General features: G+C 40.0%; 1 protein-coding gene across 2 annotated transcripts in view; it reads left to right on the top strand.

Moving 5' to 3' along the window:
• Window positions 1–46: 46 nt before the first annotated feature.
• Window positions 47–17685, top strand: part of CDC123 (cell division cycle 123) — a 56215-nt gene continuing 38576 nt past the window's right edge. The window contains exons 1-6 of one of the 2 annotated variants that reach the window (XM_033100576.1): window positions 50–363; window positions 4777–4848; window positions 10653–10710; window positions 10968–11000; window positions 15434–15529; window positions 17565–17671. In XM_033100576.1, the coding sequence (XP_032956467.1) occupies window positions 290–363; window positions 4777–4848; window positions 10653–10710; window positions 10968–11000; window positions 15434–15529; window positions 17565–17671 (440 nt within the window). In that variant the 5' untranslated portion in view covers window positions 50–289. Of the gene's footprint in view, window positions 364–4776; window positions 4849–10652; window positions 10711–10967; window positions 11001–15433; window positions 15530–17564; window positions 17672–17685 lie in introns of both variants that reach the window. The other variant, XM_033100577.1, reaches the window with a different exon arrangement.

Here is a 17685-nt window from a genome sequence, read left to right on the forward strand (position 1 = left end):
AGGGAGGGCGGAGCCCTGCACTTCTTACGGTCCCCTTCTTAACACTTCCGTGATTCTTTTTCCGGGACCAGAACTCTGTGTTTATGTGTGTTCGTGCGTGTATGAGTGTGCACTAAAAGTACGCCCCGCGAGTCTCCTCCTCTGCTCCCCTTTCTGGCACTTCCTCCTTGCTTTATGGACCGGAAGCGTCCTAGAGCCAAAATAGCTCGTCGGGCACTTCCGGGACGGGAGAAGAGGGTTCCGGGAAGCTGCTGGAAGGAGAGCACGGGACAGCGGCGGCAGCTGGAGGATGAAGAAGGAGCATGTGCTGCACTGTCAGTTCTCTGCGTGGTACCCGCTGTTCCGAAGCCTTACCATCAAGAGGTGAGACGGGAGGGGCTACGTCGGTGCGATAGGCAAAAGGGAACTGCGACATTTGGGGCGAACCCTATCTCCGTCAAAACATGCAGGCCTTGTAAGGACTGGATGGGAGCGCCAGGAGCTCCAGGACCGGGATTTCCACTTCCAAGTGGTATTTCAGGTGGGGAGATTAACGAAGTCCATCCATATCTGCCGTGCGTCCTGTTGCCTGTCAGGAAGTGTGCTAGGGGAAGTAGAAGTGTATAGGTCGTGGTTCGGAGAAGGTCAGAAGGTAGTGGGGTAAGGTGGCTTCGGCTCGGGAGTTCATCATCACTGCTTTTAGAATTGCCAGGGATGGGAGGTGATCAGGAGAACTGGGCAGTCTGGGCTTGCCACTGGGCAACCCGCCGCGGGACTTAATTGCTTTCAGTCACAGTGAAACAAGAACAATGATACAGACCCCCACCTCAGATTTTGTGAAGCTCCAACATTACAGTGTACATAGTAAGCATTGGTTAAGTATAGTTATATATTGCTAGGGATGGTAATGTACTGTGAGAGGGAGTCGTCTGGAAAAGCTGCGGAACAGTATTTGTTTTCTAGTTCTCTGGCCCACAGTTTGCAGGGCAAGCAGAGGACTAATTGTTTCATCCTTCACCCAGTCATTCAAGGTACAATGGCAAGGCAGCAGGGAGAAGATCCCCAAATGGAATCATAACACCTGGAGCAAGGTGCACCAGTAGGCTTTCACTCCCTATGAGGGACAGAGCAAAGAACAAGAACTACATACCTATGGATAGGATTTGCTGTACTTAGCCCGCTCCCTCTGTCAGCCTCAATTTCCACTTACTTAGATATTAAGTGTCCCTACCTTTTCTTTCTGTCCTCTTGAGAGGTGCTGAGAGTGTGAATACAGAGAGGGAAAGAAACTTCTCTGAAGTCTTGAAAGGTTGGAATAGCATAATGAGATTATTCAAAAGACAATTCTTTCCCATCCTCTTATGCCTGCATAGAATCTGCTTCCAGTTATCCATGGTGTAATGGAGGTTAGAGCAGCAGTAAAGGAAGGTAATCTTTGCATTTGAAGATGGTCAGAGTCACACCAGAACAAAAGGAAGATCTTCAACAGCAGCAGTGGACATGACCTCCTAATATAGAAGTTACCTTCCTACTTTACATGCCAGTTCTTCATTATGTGGCATCATTGAAATAGGCTTTGGGTCTGAGGGGATGCTAGAGTTCTTTATTTTGGGTTGGTATGACATAAGGTATGTTTGTGAACCTGTCAGACATCTTCATACTGACTTCCTTTCGACCTGTCATTTGTTTGCGGTGCGGGTAGCTTTTGTAAGCTCTGGCATAGTTTCTCTGCCAACATGCTGTGATGGTGAAGAATTGGACTCTGCCGTCAGAGCCATCCGCCTGGCTTTGAATTTGGGTACCACCAGCCTTCTGAGCAAATTGCTTAATCTCTCTTAGCCACATCTGGAAAATTGAGAAAATAATAGGATTGTCATGGGAATTGAATGAGATAAAGCATTTAAAATGCTTGCTACTCTGTCATGTAGTAAACACACAGATACACATATGGTGCTTGTTGTTATCGTTTGGATTTAATCAAAGCTCCATTGGAGCAAAATCATTTTAGTTCACTTAAAATGTATACCATTCATGTAAAGCTGAGAGTGAAAAATAAATGAAGAGTTGGGATTTTGTGAACAGTCCACCACCAAGCTGTGTTGTGAAAACACATTCTTTTACTCTGTGTTTAAACTCTTCAGTCTAGTTAGTTCTGTGGTGATGTGGCTGGAACCTAACATGTGGCAGGATAGCCCTCCGCGCCCAGGCCAATCTGGTGGGGTTGTGCCAGCTTTGTCATTTGTCATCATCAGCTTTAATGCTGAGAGACCATATTCTGGTTTTTGACTCAGCATTATTATTCAGTGTTTATTAATCATGGTTCAGAGATGATTACGCAGGTAAGAATAGAAAGACATGTTCTGACAAGTTCTAGAACTTTGACTCAGACTTAAGAAAAATTAGAAGATTTTGGGCCATCCACTTTACCTTTCTAAGCGTTTTTTCCCTCAAACATGAAAGTTACGTTCATCTGTAAGAAAGTGCCTTTCTACCTCTAAAATTCCTTTAGAGTAACTTATCTGTATATGCAGAACTGTATTAGCTTGACGGTGTGGGTACTTTGTCATTTAACCCTTTTACATCTGTCAGTTAAACCTTATTGGATTCTCGCCTAATAGTGGATTTCAATGATGGATTTAAGCTCTTCTCTGACAGCTGTATTAGCTTTCTATAAAGTGCCTGGCAATGACTTGTGTATGGCTGTAGTCTTTCGGGCATGGTTCCTTTTTCCTCCGTGTTTTGGTAGCCCTTGGTACATCTTGGTACAGCACTTACCATATTGTACTGTGATTTTTTATTTTTCTATTAGAATCACCTTGGTATCCTCCTTGACTTACGTAACAGTGCAGGGTAGCTTCCTGAGGGAGACTTTAGAACTGTGACTGAAGAGTGCAGTGACTCATGAGAACTATGCAAAATCCAACGTGGTGTCAGCTAGTAATATCTGTAAGAAGTGTAGACCTTCCAAATAGGAAGAATGTATGTGCAAAGAATTCAGGATAGAATCAAACAGTAAGTAGATGTTTTGAATCCAATCAAGGGTTGATACCTGGAGGAAAAGTCCAGATTCAAATCAGACTTGAGAATTAGTGTAACTCAAAAACAGTGAACATGGACTCTGAAGTCATTGATTTGGGGACTTAGAGACATTGTTGATATAAGAGATTCTCTGTGTGCTCTCACTGTGGTCAGCAAAATCACCCTAGATGCCTAGGAGCTGGTATTCTATCAACATTTCTCAGTCTCAGGCCCCAGAAAAGAAGGTAAACAAACTTGCTGTTCTCTTGGAAAGGTTATCTCTGATTCTCTTGGGATGATATTGTTACTTTCATGGGTATCTTTATTTAACCCCAGAAAGAACTAGAATTAAATATAGAGGTGATGATAATTCATACTTCAGATTTTTATCTTTTTTTCTATTTAATAACTTTAAGAATTTGCCACTTTGAGGATAATAGGCATATATAAAAAACAGATTAGCCTTGCGGTTCCGATTTAAATTATGTAATTGGTTTAGAATTGTGATACATTAAAATGTATAAGAAAAACTTTCAAATTTTTAAATAGTATCAGATTGTTTGCAAGAACCTTAGATTCACTATACTTTCAGGTTAATTTGCTGGCTTCATATGAGTAAAATATCAGGGAAGGCTTATTTGTAATTAGTTGACAATTAAAAAGAAAATTGAATGGATTATTTTTATAAAAGAGTTAAAACTTCAAAAGCAACTTTTAAGTTTCAAAGGCTCACTTGAAATTGGTTAAAATTTAGCAGATTTACAAAGAGAGTCAGGTTTGGTAGTTGACCTTTTTTAAAAGCATGAACTAGGCTTTTGAATGTGAAATTATAACTGATAAATCAGATATTATTTTAAAAATTGAGGTAGCCCATGAATAATCTATTCTGTGCACAAAAACCATTGTGATGTGCCAAAAGAACTTATCAGTCAATAAATGAAGCATATTTATAAGTTGATGTTCTGTTGACCCTTTGAAAGCAGGCCATAATCTTTTTCACTTAAAACAAATACACGTCTCACGATCAAAATAATAACATTACCTTTAGGTATCTGTGGCAGGGTTTTTAAATGGTTTATTACTACAGGGTAAAAACCAAATTGTCCCATGAGTTTTTTAAGTGACTTCTTAAATGGCTTTGCCGTTCCTTGGTTATGATGATCGAAAACAAATTCCACTAAATCATGGCCAGTTAAGGAGCTGTATTGCTCTTCTGATCAGGTAAGTTGAATGCCACCGAAACATCCACACAGCGCATGACTCCTTCAGGGTATGTGATCCTTGCTCACCAAAGAATGGTTTCCAGAGTCTTAGTCTACTTCTGCCCTCTGTCTTCGAAGGTGGTCAGATGTTGTTAAGCTTCTGATTGGTTTGCTACATTTCCTGTGCTGCTGCAAATACCTGCTGGTCTCTAATTTCCTAGAGGCCTTACATAACAACTGTACTTAAGCAGAATTCTTTTGAGTTGGTCGCTTTCACACTGTGATTTCAGCCTGGTTCTTTGGATTTGGTTGTCTTTTGTTTCTGTATCACAAAGAGAACTGGCAATTTTATGAACCTAATTCAGTTTACTGCAGAATTTATTCACGTTATTCTAATTTCTAGTTTGTTGCCACCAAATGTACATCGTTAACATTTCCCACTTCCTATTCAAATAAAGGGGACAAGTAATTAAAAAATTAATTGAGTTTGGAGTTTTTTCTCTTTGCTTATGCATGGTCTTTTTAAATGCCATTTTTTGATAGATGCTTGCTTTTTTTTTTTTTTTTTTTTTTTTAGCGTCATTCTTCCACTTCCTCAGAATGTGAAGGATTATTTACTCGATGATGGAACTCTGGTGGTTTCAGGAAGGTAAAGTACATCAGAAAGTATTTTTAACTTTATCATAGAGAAATGTTGTGCTGATTAAATCTCAACTGTTGCCGTGTGAAATAAATACATTAGCTTTGACACCATTCTTTCCCTTTTTTTTTCTAGCTAAAATTATGTGATCTTTCTCCTGTATTCCTTGTAATCTTATTAATGCTCAATTAATAAGATTTTCAGAATGGAGTACTTCCTCTTATAATCGCTAGATATAAAATTGAATGATTCCTTTCATCTCTGCTGTTAGAAAATGGATATGTTGATAACGATGCCTTCTGGAGATGGGTGGGGTTGGTGGGGTAAGAGGGCCTGTTATGACACTTTGAGGTCCTTCAGTTTTTAAGATAAAAAATTCATGGTCCATTGCAAACAGAGCTTTACTAGGGCATATCATTTAATGTGTTAGCATTTTGTTACCCACAGTTAACCCACCATGGCCCCACCTCCAGTTTCTCTGTCCATGTAGTTCCTCTGTTTGTAAAAGAAGAAGTTACCTTGCTTTAGGCTTTTTAGTGCAAACTTGACCGTTTAAGAATCATAGAATTTAATGATGTTCCTATTTAGTCATTCAGGTCTCTGCTCAGAAGTCCTGTTATCGTAGTACTTGTCCTTCAGCATCCTTTCTACAATAGCCTAGTAGAAACCCTTGCTGGGCCCTCACTTTTTTGTAGAATTATAGGTTGGAAGTAATTTTCCCTTAGGATTATTGAACAATTTGTTTTATCGTGATAAAATACACATAACATAAAATTTACCATGTTAACCGTTTTAAAGTGTACAGTCCATTGGTTTTAAGTACATTTATAATGTTCATCACCATTCATCTCCAGAATTTTTTTCATCCTGTGAAACTGATAGCTCTCTGTGCCTCAGTTTTCTTGTCTGTAAGTCGGGTGACTGATATCATAGAACTAACCTCATAGGATTGGGGCAGGGATAAAAAGAGATGGTGTGTAAAATGTTTAGCCCAATGCCTAGTCTAGTGTATGTTCTTAAGAAATACTGCTCTTATCATCATTAATCGCAGTCTGAACATTAAACACGTCAGTCAATATATAAGTGAAAATTGTGGTAAGTGCTATGAAGGACATGGGCAGGTCACTCACATATTAAATTACTGGGGTAGGGGTGGGGCTGAGGATTGCAGGGAGGGTTGGAATAGCCTGAAGAAGTAATTTAGGAACCTCTGAGATACGAAGTTAGGGTGTCAGGTAGTCAGTAGAAGGGTGGAAGGAAGAATCTTCCAGGCTGAGGGAGTAGAACTAAGGGGGGTTCTGAGGCATGGAAGAGCTTGCCATGCATGACAGTAAGGGTTGTGTGTTTGGAGCATGGTAGGGGCAAGTGGTGTGAGACTCAGCTGGGGACATGGGAGAGGTAGTTAGGGTTCAGGTTGGGGTGGGTGTGGGGGAGTCATGTTGAAGAGCCTAGAATTTATTCCGAGGTCAGCAGGAAGGCATTGAAGGGCTCTGAGCCAGAGAGTGATTCAGCAGATTTCCGCTGTGAACAGTGGCTGTATGAAAACCGAACACCAGTTAGGATATTACACTGGACCAGGTGAGAATGGATGGTGGCTTGCACTAAAATGCTGACACTAGATGGGGATGAAGTGAATGAATTTGACATGTCTTGGATCTTGTTCACAATGCACAGGGCACTTAGTATCTGAACAAGTTGGAGTTTTTATTAGTAGAAAAGTGGGGAAATAGCTAGTCGGGTCTGCCGTAGACCTGATTCTTCATGCCTCATCTCCTGTTACTTCCACGTACAATACATTCTTTTCACTCCAGGCTGTAAGTTCTTCATGGTGTCTTATTTATAACTTAGCATGGAGTTTGGAGTCAATAAATATGAATGTGTGAATGAATGAACATGGTTACTTCACTCTTTTTCGTGGTGGCCTGTACTGAGTCAGATGAATAGTATAGACCAAGGAGGGCAACTAGGTTTATCTTGTTACCAACTCAGATCTATTGGTAATGGTTTTCTGGAGTGATGTGTTGAGAAGAATTCTGAAGCTGCATCCAGGGTTCAGGCAAAGAGAACGTATTGTTTGATTATCATTGCCTATTGGAAATGCTGGGTATTGGAAAGGCTGGTAACGTGCATTTCTGGTGGAGACTGATTCATTTTCATTGGGTGCCTACTATGAGATGGGTGCTGAGCCCCCTACTGGACTAACAAGATGGTTGGGGGGGACATCCGACCTTGGGAATCCAGGCTTAGAAGTCAAGTCAAAGATGTAAATAAATAGATGTCTGGGGTTTTTTTGAATAAAAGCATCCAGTATTCTGATAAGCAATATTTTTGGAGCTTAAGCAATCACTGTGAGCGGGGATGATCCAGGAGGTTTTTATCGTACAGGTGATAAGTTGAACTTGGCCCACAAAATGGGATGACTCACGGTGTGTCCAAGTACTGAGCCTCACCGTCCCTGTCTGGTCCTGAGTTCTTTCTTAAGGCAGAATAATAATAGATGTCAATTATAAAACACATGTTAGATATGTTCATGTTTTGAATCTTCACAACTCTGTCAAGAAATAATACCTACGGTAGAGATAATATCAAGAAATGATAGTATAAGTATCTTGTTAAGAAATAAATACGAAGCTACCAGGAGTGGTTCTGTTCAGATTTATTGAGTGTATATTTTACGGTAAGTGTTATGGTAGCAGTCATTGGAAAGGCATATCCTCCTCTGTAAATCAAGAAATTGACACACTGGTTAATCAATCAGTCAGTCTGTTGTGATTTTGGTTAATGTATATCAGTTTCCCAAATTTTAATCAAGTCTTTGTAATCCTAAAGAATTGAGCTTCCAGATCCGCAAAGCAAAGAACCAGACACTTTTATAGGACAGGCAGGCTCACTTTGTTAGGTAAAATCTCAGAGCTTCCGTTATTTATGGCACCGCATGGGTCTTCTGTTGGTCTTGCTAGGGTCACGCCTGCAGCTGTAATCATACGGGGGCTTGACCGAACTGGACAGTTTTAAGATGTTCTCACTCACATGTTTGGCAGTTGATGCTGACTCTTAGCTGGGCCTCTCTTTCCATGTGGTCTCTCATCGTCCGAAAGACTAACCTTAGCTTCTTCACATAGTGGTGGCTGTGTTCCACAAAATGTGCGTAAGGAAGCTGTGAAGACTTGACACCTAGGCTCAGAATTGTGGGGTCACTTGTGCTACATTCTGTTGTCCACAGTGAGTCCTGAATTTAGCCAGTCTAAATTAAAGGGATATGGAAATGAATGCTGTTTCTTCATGAGAAGAGTGGCAGAGTCACCCTGCAAAAGGGCATGCCTAACACAGTACAAGAATTACTGTGACCATCTTTGCACATCACCTGAGGTTTTCTCCCCATTCATTGTGCTACATACTTCGTGGGCCCTTTCGTTCTAGAGACTTAACATTTTTCAGTTCGGGGACATTTAAAAATACTATATCATTGATGATTTCCTTGCTTTTCTTTCTAGAACTCTTATTATTTAGATGTTGGATCTGCTGGATTAATTCTCTGAACTGTATAATTTCTTTATCGTCTATTTCTTTGTCATCGTAGTTCTACTTTCTAGGTAATTTCTTTGATTTTGCCATTCATTCCGTTGAATTTTTAAACTTCCGCTATCTGGTTTATAGATTCTACAAGTTCAATCCTGTCCTCTGTTCCTTTCTTCTGGCCTCTTGTTATTTCATTATCTTCTTTTATCTTTAAGGATATTAATGATTTTTAAAGTATTTTTTATTTGCTCCCTTTATTGTCTTATTTCTTCCATGTACCTTTTTCTTCTTCATTTTTTAGAAACTCTTTTTTATCTTGGAGCCTTTCTATAGTTTTCTAATGATCTTAGGCCTTTATTTATATTTAAGAGTGAGGGACACGCATACATACACATTTGGAAACTGTGTACCTGGGTGTGTTACCGACCTCAGGTGTGGTTGCTTGTCGCCTGTGAGCCAATAACTGAGAGAAAAGGTTGGTGGAAAGAAAAGCAGGTTTGTTCAAAATGCCAGCATTCCAGGAGGATGGCAGATGCTTCTGTTCCCAGCATGCCCAAAAGGTTTTATAGGCACTTAAGATGAGGCAGAACAAAGGAAGAAGGGAGTTTTCAGGGTGTTGAGTTTGAAGAAGGAAAAGTGTTAGCAGGGATCTGGTTTGTTTCACAGATACAGGTTGTAGGGTGGCTCCCAGCACAAGGCTGTCACAGCTTCTTTCAAGTCAGTGTCCCGGGGATTTAGGAGATTAACAACAGGGAAGCCTGCAGCCTGGAGAAAACACTAAATCCAGTTGTTCTGCAAATTAGTATGAATATGGCCTTGAGTAAACAGCCATTATAGTCATAGGAGGGGAAGGAAGCAAAGAAAAGAAAGTTTTAAAAAGCTTTAACTAGATTACATTGGCAAACCGAACCAAACTAGAGTGTTAAATCTTGAAAATAAAAACTACAGTGTAGCCCTTACACGGGGCGGGGGGGGGGGGGGGGGGGGGGGGGGGACGGGGGGGGAGGGGACTCCTTGACTAAGATTGATGGAAGATTCCAGCTGAAGTATGTGTAGGTGTTTCCTCCGGGGTTCAGGCTCCACAGAGAGGAACCGTCGAATCTGTCCGCATTCGGGCAGCAGGGTGGGCGCAAGGGGACCGGAGGTCTCACTGTTTGCAGGACTTGCGCATTATGGGCCTGAGGTCTGAGCCTCTGTACTTCATTTTTTCCGAGAATAAACTTGCTTACTCCCGGGGGTGACGGAGGTTAGCTGCTTGGGTGTACAAGTTGAGGAAGGCCGAGTGAGTCGTCCTGCCCCTTTACGGACTGGACACCAGTCACCCTGTTCATAGCCCAGGGCTGCGGTCCCATCATCCACCTGGAATCCACGTCCTGGGTGTTGCTTCATGAGTTACCCCCCACACTGGCTTTATGGTTTCCAAACTTTTGTTGTCATCTTTCTTCTACAGTTATCTCCTTTTGGGTGTTTTTTCCCTTAGGATCTTTCCTGTCATTTTAGTGGAGTTTCAAATACCCATGGTCAACCAGAGGCTCCATTTTCCTTTTTCTTGTAGTTTCTTTGTATAGATCCTGTGCTGGCTCTTATTCTGATTATTATTTGTTTCAGTTAGTGAGTGAGTTCTTCTTAGGCCGGTAGTTTGTAGTTGACTGTTAAGGAGGGGCCAGGACTGATTGTTCCCTGGAGTTCTTTCAGCTTTTGCTTCCTTCAGGCAATGCAGATTGGCTGCTCCAAGGCCCCTTCCAACACCTGCTTCAGGCAGTGGCTTCTGCGAAGAGAGTGTGTCTGAGTATTTCTCTTGCCCTCCGTCCCCCACAGCTCTCTGTGGTTCCGGTCCAGATGCCAGCCCACACGCTCTTTTCACTGTATAAACAACGATTCTCGGCTTTGCCCCTCAGGGCTGTCCCACTAGCAGTGCACAACAGCTCGTCAGGTTTCCTGGGGTGGTGGTGTCTTCCCACTGGTCCTCCTGTCTTTGGCGGCACTTTCTCATTCACTGCATTCAGACTGGTGAGTGACTCTTCGTGTCATCACAGGAGGAGTCTGAGTTTTCCTTTCCTTGTTTCTAGTGGTTTCAGAAGAAGTTTTTATTCTGTCATCTCTTCTTGGCAGTGTACTCTCTGCCAAGATTAATTTCATGTTGGTTTTTAATAGTTTGTGTCTCAAAAAGTAAATTTTTCCTAATATCACCCTCCAATTTAAGGCTGTTTTTTTATATCTCAGCACCCCTGAAATTATGACTGCATGGTACGAAAGCCCTTTTCTTGGTTAATTTTTGCTTTATGGTCTTCTAGAGAGGATCCACCAACACGTTCTCAGCCAGACAGTGATGATGAGGCAGAAGAAATACAGGTTGGTTCAGAATGAAGTACTCTGTTCTATAGACTGTTCTAATTTAAATGATCTCAGACATGGTTCTGACATTTAGCATATATTCAATAAAGTGAGAAATTACACGAAAATCTCACTTTGACTTACACTTTTATTTATATATACTTTGTGTTTAGGAAAAGATACTTTGCATCATTTCTAGATTGTAGTGCTACCTTCTGGAGGTCCAGTGCACTGTCCACATTTAACGTTTTGTTTCTATCCTTTTCTCCATGCAGTGGTCGGATGACGAGAACACGGCCACACTTACGGTAAGAGCGGAGTGCCCACGTGGGGACAGCCTCACTCTGTCACACAGGGTGCCTTAGGGTTGTAGTGCGTGTGTCTCTAAATTCTCACTTACTCACCATTTCAAATATTGTTTTCTGTGTTGGCTGTTATGTATGTATTATTTGGAAAAATAACTTGAATTATACAGGCAAACATACCTGCCCTTTTTCCCCGTGGGATTACAAAGGAAATAATTGCATAATTGATGCTTTGACTTGTTTCTCTTAAGCCCTGAAAGAAGGGATCAAGTCTAATATTAAACTCTGAGGTTCCCAGATCTGTGGAACCTAAATTAAAGGGAAAATCTGTATTTACTTAGTCAAGTATATTTAAATCGCATAAAAATTAGTTTCTTTCAAGTGAGAATAGAGTTGATGACATTAATCAGTAGCTTGTATAAAAATGTAAAAGTTGATCGAGCATATTATAGTCTTTCAGGATAAGAGTGCTGTTGTAAAATTTAACTTATAAAAGCATTCTTAAAGGAATGAATGAAGTACAAATGTATTTCTAGAAATAGAGTAGGTAAGTGAAACTCGTCATACCTTGCTTGAGATAATAGAGAAAGGTTTTTATAAAATATAAAGGCACGATAAAGGAAACTAGTTTTAGGGGAAGGTATATTCTAATACAATTCCTAATAAGAAGATACTTCTGTTTATTTTAATGAAAGAGAGGTGGTTTCCAGGGTACACGAAGAAAAAGTGGAGATGCCGAAGCTGATACATTCCCTTAGGTATAAAGAACATGCCGACATACTCAGAAAGGCGAAGTTTGCATATTGTATTTCACTCTGGAGGTCATGCAGGTCAGTCAGTAGCCTTTTATGAGCACTCCGTTCTGTCCAGCGTGCCCGTAGACCCCTGGGCCCAGGTACTGCGGTGGCTTCTGTGAAGTAGACAAGGGTGACTGATTGATTGCTGCCATCAGGGAGTTTATAAAGCAGCAGGGAAAGATGCCCCATTTTGGGGGGAGATGACAGAGTGTGTCAGAACAGAGAACAGTTACAACTGAGGGGCTCTCGACATACTGAAAGGGAGAAAGGGACATTTGACCTGGACCTTCAAAGTGGTAAGGATCATCAATATCAACTCATGTTTTTAAACATAGGTAGGTAGATACCGAAGTGAATATATATATATGCGTATGTGTGTGTATGTCTGTTTACCAAAGTCTGCTAAGGTCTAGATGCGGTGACAGAGGATGTCATGGTAGCAGTGAGATCCCTAGTGGCCTGATCTCGGTTTCTAAACGCCATTCTCCATGAAAAGGAATCAAAGCCCCTTGGAGATACTCAAGACTGGGGGCAGGAAAGCAAAGATGAGCCTGAAACAACTTGTTTCAGAAGTGAGAAAGTCATTTAAGAATGATGGGCACATGACGGAAAGGTGGCTGGAGCCAGCTTGACTCGGCTTGCCACGTGATTGGAGTTCACAACAAAGAGGGAAAGTAATGGAGTCTGATCATTGGCTAAAATTAGAATCCATGAAGCCATACTGACGGCAGTAAATGATTCAATTAAATCAATGGAGCAGAGGTGAAAGCCCTTCTTTATAGTAAAAAAGGGACCAACTAATAAATGCAGAAGACATGATAGAATTAGAAATCACCATTTGGCAGCTATCACAGTAGTAATCGATGGAATAGATGTTAAAACTCATGGGTGAATATTCACATTTGATAAAAAAGAGGACACTTGCGTATTCTCAAAGTATCTCCGCCAAAGTTACTTATTAATTACAAAGAGAAGAATAGTAACTTCCTAGTGGAAAGACCTGGCAGCCAAGGGATCAAAGCTAACCTTGTCAGGGTGGTAGACCTACATTGTTTGTTTCCTGGTGGGACGCCCCACGGACACATCCCCAGCACGACGACCCTGAAGGAGGAATCACCCAGCAAACTCTGCTTGGGAAGTTGCGCAGAATAACTGCCCTGTACACTTCAGAACTGTCAGGGTCATGAAAGGTACATAACAACAGAAGCAGCAGTTACGCTAACATTTTGAAATGTATTTAATGACAGGCACACGTATCATAAGTATGAACTCGTGACTACAGAAGGGTCACCCCATTTTGTACTGGTGTTGCCTGTGGTTGGGGAGAAGGATTAGGGACAAGGAGGCAAAGAGCTTCGTACAGTTTCTTCCCTTAAGAAATTTAAAGATCTGGGTCAAATATGCCAAATTGTTGAATGTTTGGATTATGATTTTAAAAAATGTTAAAAAGACACCTTTTCTGAATGGGTGTGGTGCAGGGATGCAGCGGTGGGTAATTTCAAAAGACAGGTGAGTCTGGATCATAGGAAGTCTGTATATATGATTAAAGTGTGGATTTTATCCCACTTAGAATGGAACCTTTTCCCAAACAACTGAGGTGTTATGTAAATTTAAAATCCACTAGTTGAGCCAGGAGCTTAAAAAGATGCCTATTAGTTAAATCTGTTAAAAGATAATTTTCAGATAGAGGAGGTAGAATCGTGACTCCCGTATAGATAATAAAACTAACACATTTTGAAGGTTTTATTTAATTCATGAGGGAACCAGGCAAATGTTATACCTGGTTCAAAGAGAATCAAAGAACAAAGAAAGACATTTATAGATTAGGAATATTGGAATGTATATGCAAATGAGACAAAACTGGTTTTTCCTCCCTCAACGGTGGGAGGGAAGACAGCTGGATTTCTACCAGGATAGAATTTTCAAGGCCATAGAAATAACTTTTCGTTGTTATGCTTACCTGCAGTTTACCAAGTTGTAGAATAGCTACAGACCCAGCTAGAATCAGATAACCCAGGAGGGAGGGCTGTATGTAGACAATAGTCTTCCACTGAAGCACAGATTTTTCTTTAGAATGCGTCAACTTTTTGTAATTTAAATTAGAGTTCTTATAGGAGGATTTCTTCAAGTTCAATAATTTGAGGGTTTAGGGAACCAGTCACCTCTTTTAAAACGTAAATAAAATAAATTTAAAAAATAAATTTAAAGCAGTCCTTATATGTGAAGTTTTATGGGATAGGAAAATTAAATTGTTTTATCTTTGAAGACTGAATCCCTTCATGTTGTAAAATTTGTGTAACTGCCATTTAATCGAAATTACTGCTAATGCAGATCTTAGATAAGTGTTTTTGTGGATAGAGCTCTGGAGGCGCTAAATCAGCAACTTTGGGGGATTGTAAAGAAATGTTGGCATAGCATAAATCAATTCCTTTTGATTTGGAGAGGTGAATAGAAAATGAAGGACTCAAGGCTGTTACTCTAAATTGCTGGCATTTAATTTTGTATGTTTAAGCTGAGGAAGTCAGACGGAAGATAGATAACAGCCGCAGGCTGTCAAACAACTGGAAGATGCTGCTAAGCTGTCTGGAGATTTTGCACATCCATAGCAAAAGGAAAGGGCGTCTGGCCTGCCCTCATCTCCCATCATTACTCACTAGCCTTGTTGCTTAAAACTGCTGTCTAGTTTGGGGGATATATTACCATTTTTTTAAACGTAATGGTTTTTGGTCTGTTTTTCAGATTCTTGTCACAGTTTTGCCGCTGTCATAATTGGTTTAGATGTTGGGGATTAGCATGCGCCATTTGATTTATTTATCTTTGCAGTGTATAGTGTAGCGAATTCCAGACCTATTCTGACTCCCCCGTCCCCGCACACCGTGGAAGAACTTGTCATTACAGGACTTTTTCAGAATTTGCAGCTGCTCAGCAGGGGGCAGCAAATACAAAGGGATAATGTGCCAGTAGAGACTTAATACTTGTGTGTTGTCTCTCCTCTTCACGCCTCTTACTCCCTTTTCTCTACTTTACGTCTGTTTGCTACAGTCATAGTGACAGGCTCGAGGCAGAGCATAATACTGAACACTTTTAAGTTCCTTCACAGCTGTATTTCTATTTCCTTCTGATTGAAACGATACTTAGAATGTTTTGGTTCCTTGCTTATATAAAATATGCATTTTAAAATCAACCAAAAAGGAACGAACAGTTTAACTTCACCAAGGTCCTATTTTTGAGTTTTGTTTATATTAAAACTTGTCTGGAAATAGCAGTGTTTAAATACAGTTAACTACATAATTTATTTCTCATTCTCATGAAGACTTGTGGGGATATGTCCAAGAATCTTTTCCTGCAAATGCAAAGGCTTCTGGGCCTTTCAACGTGAGATGTTATTTCTGAGAGTTGGTGACATTCCATCTGTCTGTTTTCAATTAATAAATAAATACTCATTCCTTCCTCACGTCCCCAGATGCCTCGTGACATCTGTCTCTTTAGCTTTGTGGGTTTTAATTGTTTTGGAAAGGGACATTTGGGCACTTTTTCCCCTTTAATACCCTAAGTAGTTTAACCTTGAGATTTTGATTTTGGTTTCTATATTTATTGTGATATTGATTTGCCCAAATATTTTCTTCTTTCTCTCTGTAGGCACCGGAATTTCCTGAGTTCACCACTAAAGTCCAAGAAGCTATCAATTCCCTGGGGGGCAGTGTGTTTCCTAAGCTTAACTGGAGTGCCCCACGGGTAGGACACATGAGTTAATCTCATTGTTTGCATATTCGTTGCTTTGCTATTCATTACATTTTATATTCCCATAGAGGGTCTAATTATATTCCTCATTCTAGGGAAAATACAGGGACATTTATTTTTATTTTCTCCCTGTTATTTTATTTTCTGATTTTGCAGTACATTTTCCTGGCTCTGTAAAGTACCATCAATTTTGCCAAAAGTCAGTTTCAACCTCTTGTGGTGCTGATCGTGCTAGAAAGCTAAGGAAATCCATACTTTGTCCTCTTCTATACTTCAGGTGTTTAACAGAGAAATTTTTCTCTTTTGTAAAGTAATAAAACTTAAAATATTGTAGGATCTAGAAATAGAGCAGTTTGAGAAATCAACTGATACTTTTTCAAATTGTGTTTTATTATTTTAACATTGCATTGGCAAGATTTTTTTTAAAGTTAAGGTCTGAAAAAATTCCCTATTTTTTTTTTAATCCAATGGAAAACACATTTTATGTCAGCAAAGCTCATTGAAAGAATCAAAGACTTAATTGCATTTTCAAAAATCATCTCATGTGCTTCTCTCTTGTTCTAAAATGAATGACAAATTGTACTTAATCTAATTTTTATTTTTACGTATTGAAATTAGTTACACGTATACATAGTTTAAATTTTCAAAAGATCTGGAAGCTTGCTACAAAAATCAGTGGGTCCTGACATGTTTTGCTTCATCATTTCCCACTCTTCAGAGGTGTTCAAGTATTTTAGTACATTCTCTTGTTATTCTTCAGTTTGAGGTATTTATTATTGACTTCTTACTCTAGAACAGAAAGATTCAGCTCTCTTTCATCTCCTGTCCTCTCTACTGTTTATTCTATCCTCATTATAGTAATCTCAGACTTTTGATTCTATTAGTAGTCAGTGTTTCTAATACTTAGGATTATGCAAACGTTGTGTACACATCTGGTATGTGCTACGATACTATGGTTACTTACATTTTCCTGTTCAACATTTTGTTTTCCCTGAAGTTAGTAATTGTCTCGTTTATTCAGTTGCATGGTTTTCTGTGTGTATACTGTTGTTTCACTAGAGTTAAATCTGTGTGATCAATGTGCCATCTTTAACCAGAAGTTCATCATCTTTGTCATGGGAGAAAATGTAAAGGAGTTACTCTAAAGAAGCTGTCGAAGCTCGTTTTTAGTTTATATGTGAGAAGTAATTTGAATTGGTCCTTACTACTGAATTGGGTTGAGGCTTTCCACTTAAGATGGGGAGGTTATTTGTGGTTTTAAGTTATTCATTCATTTTTTATTTATTGAGTGCCCACTATGTGCCAGTGCTTTCTTTCACATAGCGTGGATAGTTGGATATTTTTTTTTATAATCATAATTTTTTTCAAAATTGTGTTACTGTTCTGTGTCTGATCTATCTATGGGAGGAGTATCTATTTTATCACTTTTAGGCATGTTCCACTGAGCTTTGTGCCTGCTGTGCCTGCCATTCTTATTTTTTATTTTTTTGGTTCATATGTATGAAACACTTACCATTTAAAATTGTGGTAGTTCAGAATATTTCAGCTCCTGTCCCAGATTTGATTAGACATGAGTCCTTACTGCTCCGGTCACAACAGTCAGGTGTCCCAGCCATCACTCCTCAGAAACAGGAAGAAGGGCAAGGACCTCCTTTTTCTTAGAGAGTAGCTGGTCAGGCGATTTCTTTATACCTTCATCTTCTGGCTGAAGCATCAGCGTTTCTGATACCTCTGGATCCCCTGCTTTCATCATCAGTAAGCAAAACATAGAGCAGTTCTTGGGCCTGAGCTGAAAGATGAAGACCTTAACACGTCAGTGTTCGTAACTGAGTGTCAGCATGTAATGGTGATGCTAGTCATTGTTTCCAAGTGTAAATTGACATTTGACAGTATAGCTGAAATTCTTACCTGATTTGTTTCTTTAAACCCTTGAAGTAATATGCATTATCGATTTTGTGTACAGGCCTGAGCATCATTCATGGCAACCAACTTGGACTATATACTAAGTAGTATGTGTTTTATCATTTAGGATGCATACTGGATAGCAATGAATAGTTCTCTGAAATGTAAAACCCTCAGCGACATCTTTCTACTTTTCAAGAGTTCTGATTTCATCACCCGTGACTTCACCCAGCCGTAAGTGTGTCTCT

This window comes from Rhinolophus ferrumequinum, assembly GCF_004115265.2.
Source record: "Rhinolophus ferrumequinum isolate MPI-CBG mRhiFer1 chromosome 5 unlocalized genomic scaffold, mRhiFer1_v1.p scaffold_110_arrow_ctg1, whole genome shotgun sequence".
NCBI lineage: Eukaryota > Metazoa > Chordata > Mammalia > Chiroptera > Rhinolophidae > Rhinolophus > Rhinolophus ferrumequinum.